Genomic DNA, 12,022 nt, shown 5'->3' on the forward strand with positions numbered 1-12,022 from the left:
CAACAGTGCAACACTCCCTCAGCACTGCTCATCCGACAGTGCAGCACTTTCTCAGCACTGCTCCACCAACAGTGCAGCACTCCCTCAGCACTGCTCCTCCAACAGTGCTACACTCCCGCAGCACTGCTCCTCCATCAGTGCAGTACTCCCTCAGCACTATTCCTCCAACAGTGCAGCACTCCCTCAGCACTGCTCCTCCAACAGTGCTACACTCCCGCAGCACTGCTCCTCCAACGGTGCAGCACTCCCTCAGCATTGCTCCTCCATCAGTGCAGCACTCCCTCAGCATTGCTCCTCCAGCAGTGCAACACTCCTCAGCATTGCTCCTCCATCAGTGCAGTACTCCCTCAGCACTATTCCTCCAACAGTGCAGCACTCCCTCTGGAGTATTCTTCCAACAGTGCAGCACTCCTCAGCATTGATCCTCGATCAGTGTAGCACTACCTCAGCACTGCTCCTCCAACAGTGCAACACTCCCTCAGCACTGATCCTCCAACAGTGTAGCACTCCCTCAGCACTGCTCCTCCAACAGTGCAGCACTCCCTCAGCACTGCTCCTCCAACAGTGCAACACTCCCTCAGCACTGATCCTCCAACAGTGTAGCACTCCCTCAGCACTGCTCCTCCAACAGTGCAACACTCCCTCAGCACTGCTCCTCCAACAGTGTAGCACTCCCTCAGCACTGATCCTCCAACAGTGTAGCACTCCCTCAGCACTGCTCCTCCAACAGTGCAACACTCCCTCAGGCTCACGTTGTCGCATCCCTCAGCACTGATCCTCCAACAGTGTAGCACTCCCTCAGCACTGCTCCTTCAGCAGTGCAGCACTCCCTCAGCACTGCTCCTCCAACAGTGCAACACTCCCTCAGCACTGATCCTCCAACAGTGTAGCACTTTCTCAGCACTGCTCCTCCAACGATGCAGCACTCCCTCAGCACTGCTCCTCCAACAGTGCAGCACTCCCTCAGCACTGCTCCTCCAACAGTGCAGCACCCCTCAATACAGTTACTCCAAACAATTCTGCTCCCTCATTGGTGATACCGTGGAAGAAGAACCATGAATTTAAGATAAAATCTTTATTTGGTAAGCCATTATTTATACAACAAATAATAAAATCCATTTTGTGCCTCGTGGATTGTGAGTGTGTTGAATACTGCATTGCAGGGTCAGACTGATACTATTTCTTATGTTTCAGTGTTCGACTGTGATTATATTTTATCCGTTACTTTTTTATAATTTCTACATACTTTTCTAGGATGCCAAAGCAAAACTTGAACAGATTGAGAAGATGCTCCAGAACAGTGATACGGGCCATGACCTGCGGTCCAGCAGACTTCTGCTCAAGGAACACAAGTGGCTGGAGAGCGACATGCGTGAACTTGCAGAGAAAATGAACGGCATTGTAAACCGAGCCAGGAAGGTGGCGACAGATCACTTTGACTCACAGAGTATACTGGAACAGACTCAGAAACACCTGGAATGGTGAGACTGGTTCTCGGACTCGGGGAGATTGAAATGGCGAGACTGGGAGATGGTGAAAAGGGGAGATTGGTAGATATGAAGTGGCAATGGGGAACAGAGAGAGAAATCAATGATGGTTGTCATCTACAATCTTTCCCTTAAGGGCTTCTGTGTTGAGTTGCCCAAGAGTTGCCTCTGGAAGGTGCAACATGGCAAAATCAGTCCCTACAACACCATCATGGGCTTCCCATCACCAACACAGAGTCTGTTGCCCTGAGCCCCGGGATAGGGTGGAAGTGAAGGCTCAAATGAGTCGGTGCAGACTTGATGGGCCAAATGGCCTCCTTCTGCATTGTATGTTCTATGTTCTCTGCTTGATATCTGACTTTGGTTTGAAATTCCAACTCCCTTGTTTCATCACCTGCCATTGCTTTTGAAAGGTTGTTCGATTAATTATTTCACAGTTAAATGTCTATTGCCTCTCATTCCTTGCTCCCCCTCCACACACCCCCTTCCACTATAGGTTTAAATCACTCCAGAAGCCACTGGGACAGAGAAAGAAAGTTCTGGAAGCGACAGTGGCTCTGTACGAGTTCTACCACTACAGTGACCTTGAGTTGAAATGGATTGCGGAGCGCATTCCAAACGCCACATCATGTAACTGCGGCAAGTCTCTGGACACGGCACAGAGCCTGCTACAGAAACAGAAGGTAAGGTTAGCCTGAGCCTGCTCGTGGAGATTCAGGCTGACACCAAGCTAGTCCAAGGTATCTGCTGAGAACTAATAATGACAAGATCCTGCAGCTATGTTCACTCCTCTGAGTACATTCCTCTGAAACTTAAATTCAACACCGATGGACAGTAACAAGTTGTAAATGGGATATAGCATTATGCTATATGATTGGATACTGGGACAGGGGTTGGTACCGTATTGTGCTATATTGGACACCGAAATGGGGGGTGGCATAGTAACATGTGTCATGTCACCCTGGAATGGGGATGATCATCTCCACCTTCCTCACGCTGCATCTTCCCAACCCCTACTTACCCCTCTTTCTCTTCCTCCCCATGTAGGCCTGAGGTATTGAGTACGTCTGTAACCATGACCTTTCTCCCTGGTGCAGGAGCTTCAGGTTGAAGTGAACACTCACAAGCAGCAAGTCCAGAAGGTGTTGGAGATCGGCAAGCAAATGATCAAATCCGAGCACCACACGGCTCAGGGCATCGAGGGCAAGTGTAAGGAAGTGCAGACCCGCTGGGAGGAACTGGAGCAGGCGTGCGACAGCAGGAGGAAAAAACTACAGCACTCAGTGCGGTTCCATCAGGTACGTTCAAGGGCAGAACAGATGTGATGGGAAAAGAGTAACTGGGGCAGTTAGCCCCTATATGGGCAGAATTTTAACCCCGCCACCGGAATTAAGGCAGGTACTGAGGCTTCCCCCCCCCCCCCCCCCCCCCCCTCCCCCCCCCCCCTTTCACGCTTGGGCAGTAAGGGCCTCAGTTGGAAACCTGCCTATTGACTTATTCAGGCTATTAAGGGGCTACTTAAGGGCCTTATCCCAGCCTCACGTTTTAGCCAGGCGGGAGCAGATTCGGGTAGGTTGAGAAAGTGACATTTGCACTTTTCCCAATCTCGGGCAGTAAAGGTGTTTGGAGTGGGGGGGGGGGACGGTTCACTCTGAAGATCCCGGCCAGAGTTGGGACGCTCTCCCATGAAATCCATATAATCCCTACAGTGCAGAAGGAGGCCATTTGGCCCATCGGGTCTCCACCGACCCTCCGAAAAAAGCACTATACTTAGGCCTAATGCCCCACTCTATCCCCGTAGTCCCGCTCATTGATCATGGCCAATCCACCGAACCTGCAAACCTTTGGACTGTGGGAGGAAACTTGGGCACCCGGAGGAAACCCATGCAGACATGAGAACGTGCAGACTCCACACAATCACCCAAGGCCAGAATCGAACCAAGGTCCCTGGCTCTGTGAGGCTGCAGTGTTAACCACTGTGCCACTGTACTGCCCCTCCACGGCATCGGAGCTACGGGACCCCGCCCCCCCTGGCCTAGCCCCTGACACTACGATCGATCGATCCCCCTGGGCGTCCCCTCCCCTCCTGCTCCCGGGACTCTACTTTTCAAAGTTCCCAGGACTTAGGGCGAGATTCTCCCAAAACGGGAGAAATTGTAAAGCTTGCGTAAAACCCGGGCGGGTTTTACGGCAGCGCGCCCCTTCCCGACCGGGGACCGATTCTGGTCCCCGGTCGGGGCTAGCAGCCCGACGCCGTAGGCTCCGGCAAGACGGGCTTAACGAAAATCGTTAAGCCCGCTTGCCGGAGTTAGCGCCGGCTGACGCGTCATATGACGTCAGCCGCGCATGCGCAGTTTGGAAGACTCCAACCCGCGCATGCGCGGGTGACGTCATCGCGTTTTTGCGCGAAACCTGCGCATGCGCGGGCCGGGTTGCCCCTCAGCCGCCCCGCGAATGGATACTGCGGGGCAGCGGAAGGACAAGTAGTGCGCGGGCATCGGGCCCGCTGCCCGCGATCGGTGGGCACCGATCGCGGGCCCATGGCACCCTTGGCACGGCCGTGGTACGGCCGTGCCAATCGGTGCCATGGTTATTAATAGCGAGTTTGTGACGCCGTTTTTACGAACGGCAAGACCAGGTGTGTTTGCCGTTCGTAAAAACGGCGGAAAGGGCTGGGACTTCGGCCCATCTAACAGCTGAGAATCGCTGCCGGCCGTAAAAAAACGCCGGCAGCGATTCGGGTCGGGACTTCGGCGGGGGGGGGGGGGGGAGAATAGCGGGAGGGCGGCAAAAATGTCGGGAAGGCCCTCCCGCTATTCTCCCACCCGTCGTGGGGGGCGGGGAATTTCGCCCTTAGTTCCAGGCAGAGCGCTGCAATACCACTTCTGGTCACTCCAGTGTTGTGCCTGATCTGGTTGAAGATTGGCTGACTGCTGTCATGGGTGGGACTTACTTCCAAGGACAAATGGAAGTCCCACCCACTGCCATTCAATTCTCAAATGAGCAATAAATGGCAGTGGGAATTTGAGAGTCAGCAGCTGGGCGTTAAGCGCCAACTCCTGGGATGGCAAGCACCGATCATTTGCCATCCTTAAAATTGTACCCAATAAAATTGTTGGTGCTGGATATGGATGCCCAGAGAATGTAGGTTCTATCCATCTCCCTGGCAACTACCTGAGGCTGAACCAGACTGTTCAGTCATGGTGCCATATTTGAAAACGAGATGTGCTTCCAACCACACATGTATGCCACCACCAAGACCAGCAGTTTCCACTTCTGTAACATTGCCTTACACTATCTCTGCCTCAGCTTATCTACAATTGAAACCCTCATCCACACTTTTGTTGTCTCTAGTCTTGACTTTTCCAATGTACTCCTGGCCAATCTCCCATGTTTTCCCTCTGTAGACTTGAGTCATCTGAAACTCTGTTAGCCATGCCTTAACTTGCACCAGTTCTCATTCACCTATCATTCCCGTACTCGCTGACCTACACTGGCTCCCAGTCAAGCGATGCCTCATTTTAAAATTCTCATCCTTGTTTTCAAATCCCTCCATGGTTTCATCTTTCCCTACCGATTGTCGCGTGATGTCCATTCATCTACCTCATACGCTGCCGGAAAGGATGTCCCGAAGCGTGGTACATTGGCGAGACCATGCAGATGCTGCGACAACAGATGAACGGACATCGCGCGACAATCGCCAGGCAGGAATGTTCCCTTCCAGACGGGGAACACTTCAGCAGTCAAGGGCATTCAGCCTCTGATCTCCGGGTAAGCGTTCTCCAAGGTGGCCTTCAGGACGCGCGACAACGCAAAATCACCGAGCAGATGCTTATAGCTAAGTTCCTTGGACCTTGGATTCATGTCGCATTACATTCACCCCCCCCCACCATCTGACCTGGGCTTGCAAAAACCTACCATTGTTTGAGACAATTCACACCTCTTTAACCTGGGGTTACCCCTATCTCTGGCTCTGTAAAGACTTAATTACCTGCAAATGCTCGCATTCAAAGTATCGTCTTGCATCTTTGACTTTGTCTATATATATATATATATATTTATGTTTCTGGAACATACCTCTTCATTCGCCTGAGGAAGGAGCAGTGCTCCAAAAGCTAGTGTTTGAAACAAACCTGTTGGACTTTAACCTGGTGTTGTAAGACTTCTTACTGTGCTCACCCCAGTCCAACACCGGTGCATCTCCACATTAGGGGTACCTTCTTTGAAAACAATAAGGGTCACTCAAACACAGTACCAGATTGTTGTTTTGAGATTTCCAATATATGGACAAGTATTTCCATAATGAAGGAGCGCTTCAGGAAAAGGCCCTGCAGAGTCCACTGGAGTGAGATCAAATGCTCTGGCTACTGTAATCAATCAGGACAGTTCTGCCCACGGGGATAACGACAAGGCACCAAATCATGGATTTTGTGGCACATACTTTGCTGTACTAGGTCTGGTTACTGTTAACCATTTACCCACAGTCTGAACTGTTACCAGAGAGCATCGCCATGAAAACATATTCCTCCATATGATGTGTACTTCGATTGGCACCATTGCTTGATTCTTAGGAAAATTGAAATATTAATTGACTGGCACATTTCATGGTAGTTTATCAGGACAGCCATGGACACTTGCATTCCATTTTCCACATGTCTGGCCATGCAGCACATATTCCCAGAGCAGGCCCCTGTGGGAGAGATACTTCTCTCCCCCACAGTAGCCACTATCCACTCCCTGAAGCAGATGTGCCTCTCTCCCCATAGGAAGATATAAGGTGGGATTCTCCCATCCAGCGACGGCAGAATCGGGAAACGAGATTCGGGCAGGCAATCGCATGTGAGTCACAAATTGTGGCTGGCACCGGGTGCCCGATGGAATGCCATGTTCTGATGCCTCCACAGCGGTGACAGCGTAAATGCCATTGGCATATCATCAACGGGCCTGACCCGGTTTTCTCCAAGGCATCCACAATGCACCGCCTCCGCCACGGGGAATTATCAACTGCGAGTTTCACTTCTGGTTTTAAAAATTGGGCAAGAGGTGCCGCGGCTGCTGAGGGAGAGAGAGGAGGTAGTACATGTTCCCAGAGGTCTGGTCCTGTCATTGGCAGGGCTGGCTGGGGGTGTCTGCCAGGGCCAGGTAGGTATAGCAGGGGCTGTCGAGGGTAACCAGGGGGTGGGCCGTGGCCTCAGGGTGACCCATCCCGCCAACGCAAAACCGGGCGTCACCCACCAGAGACGGGGTGCCAGTTGTCAACGGATCTAGGGGTGTGGAGCGCAGAGTTCCGGGGAAACGGCCGGGAGTACTTAAGGTGATGGGAGGAGAGGGAGGCATGCAGGGGCTGCAGAGTAGGCCGGAGACAATGTGTAGCCAGGTGAACCTGGTTGGGCACCGGAATACGCACTATGCTAACATGTCGGCCTTTCACTCCCTGCAGACAATGGATTTCGGAATCCAGCCAGGAATGGTGGCCTTCATCCTAGCTCGCCTTGACCTGGGTCTGCAAGCTCACGGTCATGGAGCACAGGGACTGGGCCACGTCCCTCTGTGCCTGTGCCACCTCCATCCAAGGCTGGTTCAGGCCATCCAGTGCCCGGGCAATGCCGACGATGCCCTCAGCCATAACCTGTTGTGACTGGGCCAAGCTCTGGAGCACAACTGCAATGTCCAGGTGGTCCTGGTATATAGCTGCCTGTGACAGGGCAGCTGTGTCCTGTACCTTTGCCACCACCCAGACAGGGTGCCCCAGGACTTGGACGTCCTGATTCATAGTCGATACCTTCGCGCCCAATGCCTCCACGGTGGACCCCACCCGTTTGGTGTTGGCCTGGGTGGCACACATTGTCAGCTCCACCTCCTGTCGCTGCAGGCGGTTGGACTCTTCCATCTGCATGTGCAAGATGGTTGCTGACAGCACCTCATGTAGTCCCAGGTTCTGTGTCGGCATCTCCAAAATCGATGAACCGCCATTTCCAGAAACCCAAGATCCATCTGGATGGCAGCTAGACCCGAGGGTCGGGCCGCCCTCCGACCATCTGCCCCCTCAGGGGTTCCTACCTCCACCTGATGTACAGCAGCACATGTGTTGTGCACACCAGATAGTGTCCCATAACCTCTTCATTAAAATGCCCAACTGAGGTGAGTGTCTCTGGGATGTTGGAGGGTGTTGGACACAGCTTTGGGCAGTTATGGGTGTGTGGGACGGGGATTGTTGCCAGGGGCACAGTGCTGCCTACTTACCCTGGCCACCCTGAGGAGGTTGTGCAGCTTCTTTTGGCATTGCTTTCTGGTCCTGGCGGTGGGGCCCACAGCGCTCACGTCCTTTGCCACCTACACCCAGGCTCCCGGTGTACAGCGATGGGTGGCAGCCTCAGAGTGGCTGACCTGTCCTTCAGGGCATCCAGCAGGGTCTCCAGCTCAGTGTCCGGTAACCAGGGTAACGCTCTTCGTGCTGCCATCTTGTTGGCTGGGATGAGTATGTGTGGGGAGTGTAGTGCTGATATGCAGCTGCAGCTTGTCAGCCTCTCGAGTGGCGACCACAATCCCAGCGAATCGAGCACCGTTTTTCACTGGAAATGATCATGTTCCACGTGACACCGGTGTGTGCTCATTAACGGATCCTGAATTGATCTCGGACCGGCACCAATTTAGTTTTCGTAGAAGTCCACTGATTCAGTCTCGGCGTCAACATTTTGTTTCTGAAACGGCGAATCCCGCCATAGTTCCTAATGACCGTGTAACTGATGACTGAATTTTAATTTAGTTCCTTGCAGATGCTTCAGAGCTGGAAGCCTGGGCAGCAGAAAAGCTTCAGCTTGTCTCAAGTGAGGATTACGGAAAGAATGAAGCTGTCACACAGAAGCTTATTAAGAACCATAAGGTTAGTGTAATCTCCAAAATGTCATCTTGCCTGCCAGTGACATTCGATATCCACATTCTTCTTTTAAATACACCACCAGAGAAAACCCATTCAAACTAACTTTAGAGTAAATGCAGTGCAACAGAGAGTAAATATTCAAACTCTCCAACTTGCCGCCTCTGTACAATTCATTTGTTAACTGCAATCGGTCTCTCTTGTTGTGTTATAGGAAGTTAAAGGATTCTGACCCTTGTGTCTTTCTCTGATTTCTGCATATATTTCTTCTCTCTTCTCGACTTACTTATCAAGATAGACTAAAAGAGCAGTGACTGTGCTTTATAGAAGTGTTGACGCAAGAGTGATCTGTCTGGCTTTATAAGATGATGAAGGTACCAGATGTTATTTGTTTCGACAGTTTGTTCCACTTAACTGGCAGGAAGGATGAGGGGGTCACCATATCAAGTTGTAAAAAGTCAAATCTTCATTGGATGCCAGGATGTAGTTTATTTCCCTGCGAATAATGGGAAAAATGGGAAGGCAACTTTTAATCTAAATGGGGAGAGACTTCGGGGTGCTCCGAAGCAGAGGGATCTGGGGATCCACGTTCATGAGCCACAGAAAACTATCATGCAGGTACAGCAGATAATAAAGATTGCAAATTGAATGTTGGCATTTATAGCTAAGGGAATACAGTATAAAGGTAAGGAAGTGTAGTTGTAACTATACAATGCATTGGTCAGACCGCACCTGGAGTATTGTGCACAGTTTTGGTCCCCTTATTTGAGGGAAGATGTAGTGGCATTGGAGGCAGTTCAGAGAAGGTTCACTAGATAATTCCAGAGATGAGGGGTTTGTCATTCGAAGGGAGATGGAACAGTTCAGACCTATATTCTCTACAGTTTAGAAGAATAAGGGGAGATCAAATTGAGGTATACAAGATGATAAAAGGCATTGACAAAATAGATGTGGAGCAGATGCTTCCTCTTGTGGGGCATTCTAAAATGAGAGGTCGTAGTCTTATGATAAGAGGTAGCAAATTTAAAACAGAGTTGTGGAGAAACTACTTTGCCCAAAGGGTTGTAAATCTGTGGAATTTGCTACCCCAGAGTGCGGAGGATGCTGGGATCCTGAATAAACATAGAACATAGAATAGAACATAGAACAGTACAGCACAGAACAGGCCCTTCGGCCCTCAATGTTGTGCCGAGCCATGATCACCCTACTCAAACCCACGTATCCACCCCATACCCGTAACCCAACAACCCCCCCTTAACCTTACTTTTATTAGGACACTACGGGCAATTTAGCATGGCCAATCCACCTAACCCGCACATCTTTGGACAGTGGGAGGAAACCGGAGCACCCGGAGGAAACCCACGCACACAGGGGGAGGACGTGCAGACTCCACACAGACAGTGACCCAGCCGGGAATCGATCCTGGGACCCTGGAGCTGTGAAGCATTTATGCTAACCACCATGCTACCCTGCTGCCCTAGTTAAGGAGTAATTAGACAGATTTTTAATTGGTACTGGGTTGAAGAGTTATGATAACAGGCAGGATGGTGGAGTTAAGGCCAGGATGAGATCAGCCATGATCGAATGGAGGAGTAGGCAAAATGGGCCGAATGGCCTAATTCTGTTCCTATATCCTATGAACTTATGAATAGTGAACCTCTGAAACAGGCAGTGGTTCAGATTCACTGAATTTCCTAAAGCGAGAGCTGGACTTTATCGAATTTACAGTGCAGGAGGAGGCAATTCGGCCATCACGTCTGTACCAGCCCTGGGAAAGAGCAGTCTACCTAAGCCCACACCTCCACCCTATCCCAGTAACCCCACCTAACCTTTTTGGACATGAAGGGCAATTTAACATGGCCAATCCACCTAACCTGCACATCTTTGGACTGTGGGAGGAAACCGGAGCACCCGGAGGAAACCCACGCACACACGGGGAGGATGTGCAGACTCCGCACAGACAGTGACCCAAGCCGGGAATCTAACCTGGGACCCTGGAACGGTGAAACAACAGTGCTAACCACTGTGCTGCCTTGTTTCCAGTTGGAGTAAAGATTACCTCATACAAAATGTAGGTACTGCGAGGAATTTTTTGGTCTCCTGAAGGTGGTGGGGGGAAAGGGGAGGGGTGACAGATGTCAGAGAGGAATTTCCCAGCTATTTTAACTGCATAATACTGCACCAAAGAACAAGATATTAATAAGTAGATTATAGACTTTTGAATCAACTTGTGTTTATGGAGGCTAGCTGGCCAGGAGAATAATGGCGATGACAAAAGGCATGGATAAGGACCACAGATGAACTAAGATAGCGGTGAGGACAGGCAGCGTAACAGAGAAACAGGTAGTTGTGTTGGAAAGGATGTGTGGGCTCAGCTCAGGGCCAAATAAGAGATTGTGAATGGTCTGGCTTAGTGTGAGACAGGGCTGAGGAAGGGGATAGAATCCGTGGCGAGGAAATTGAGTTTCTGGCAGGAGTTGAAGGCGAGAGGTGGAATTTTACCATTTTATGGCAAAGTATCATCTGGGTAGGAAAAGCGGAGGGTAGCCCAACGGTGCCATTGACAGGTTTTCCTGCTGTATTTTTAAGCACTTTGCCAAAAGTCTCTGCAGGGTAAAAGCCATCCCTTTGGGCTTCCCACATGTAACTGAAGGAAACTATCGCTCATCTTGGGCTGCATTTCAGAGAAGCTGTCATATAACATAGAGCTGGTGGAGTTGGATGAGGTCAGCATCCGTGTTGCAGCTGACCCCCATGCCTGTGTCTGGTGGAGGCAAAGCACAGCACTTAGATGTGAAAGAGCTGGGGGCCAAAGATTGATCCTTGCGGGACTCTAGAAGTCGCACTGTTGGGGCAGGGATGGAAGGTTTTTCTGGAAATTCTCCGGATCTGACGATTCCAACGGTGGGAAGGACTGGAAAATCCCACCCAATGTCATTAACAAATTTGATAAGGGTTGGTTGAGTACTATGGCAGGGCCAGAAACCTGATTGGAGCAGTTCAAAAATGAAGTTGCAGGAAAGGTATGCCCAGATTTGGGAGGCAACAATGTGTTTAAGAACTGGGGAGAGAAAATGAGATTGTAGATGGGGCAGTGGTTTGTCTGTTATAATCATTGTGCGTTTTAGCTTCAGTTGTCCTTGGAGGCAAGGCTGTTCATAAACGTTACCTTTATTAAACATTTTTCTAACTGTATACAGGATAAGTCTCAGAACGAGGCTTCACATAGAACTCTCTCACAGCATACCCAGTTGTCGTGTGATCTCACATCATTGATGATGTAGACTGAATATTTACATTATCCCTTTGCACTACACCTCACCCCAGGTCTCTGACTCTGTTAAATACATTATTTAGATTTGGTTTTAAAAACACAGAGGGGTTTATAATCAATAACTGGGGTTAGGGGGTTACTGAATGACAGTGTTAGGGAGCTGGATTAACGTCAGTAAAGATGCAGTCAATAACACAGGGTGCCTCGAGAGGGGTACAGTGAGTAACAAAGTGAGGGACCTGGATTAACATCAGCGGAGATGCATTAGTAACACAACATTGGGGAAGGAGCTGCCATTACAGGGGTCATTTCAGTTACAGTTGAAATCTTCTGTGTCACGCAGCCATTAGATTTTCCTACAACTACACAAAGCCATGATTATAA

The 12,022-nt window shown here is 50.4% G+C and overlaps 1 protein-coding gene across 1 annotated transcript in view; it reads left to right on the forward strand.

Moving 5' to 3' along the window:
* The window catches only part of sptbn5 (spectrin, beta, non-erythrocytic 5), a 332,093-nt gene that overhangs the window by 105,764 nt on the left and 214,307 nt on the right, over positions 1–12,022 (forward strand). The window contains exons 24-27 of the mRNA XM_038790252.1: positions 1,255–1,481; positions 1,984–2,170; positions 2,585–2,785; positions 8,254–8,370. Of these exons, the coding sequence (XP_038646180.1) occupies positions 1,255–1,481; positions 1,984–2,170; positions 2,585–2,785; positions 8,254–8,370 (732 nt within the window). The remainder of the gene's footprint in view (positions 1–1,254; positions 1,482–1,983; positions 2,171–2,584; positions 2,786–8,253; positions 8,371–12,022) is intronic.

The sequence above is a fragment of the Scyliorhinus canicula genome, chromosome 2, assembly GCF_902713615.1.
Source record: "Scyliorhinus canicula chromosome 2, sScyCan1.1, whole genome shotgun sequence".
NCBI lineage: Eukaryota > Metazoa > Chordata > Chondrichthyes > Carcharhiniformes > Scyliorhinidae > Scyliorhinus > Scyliorhinus canicula.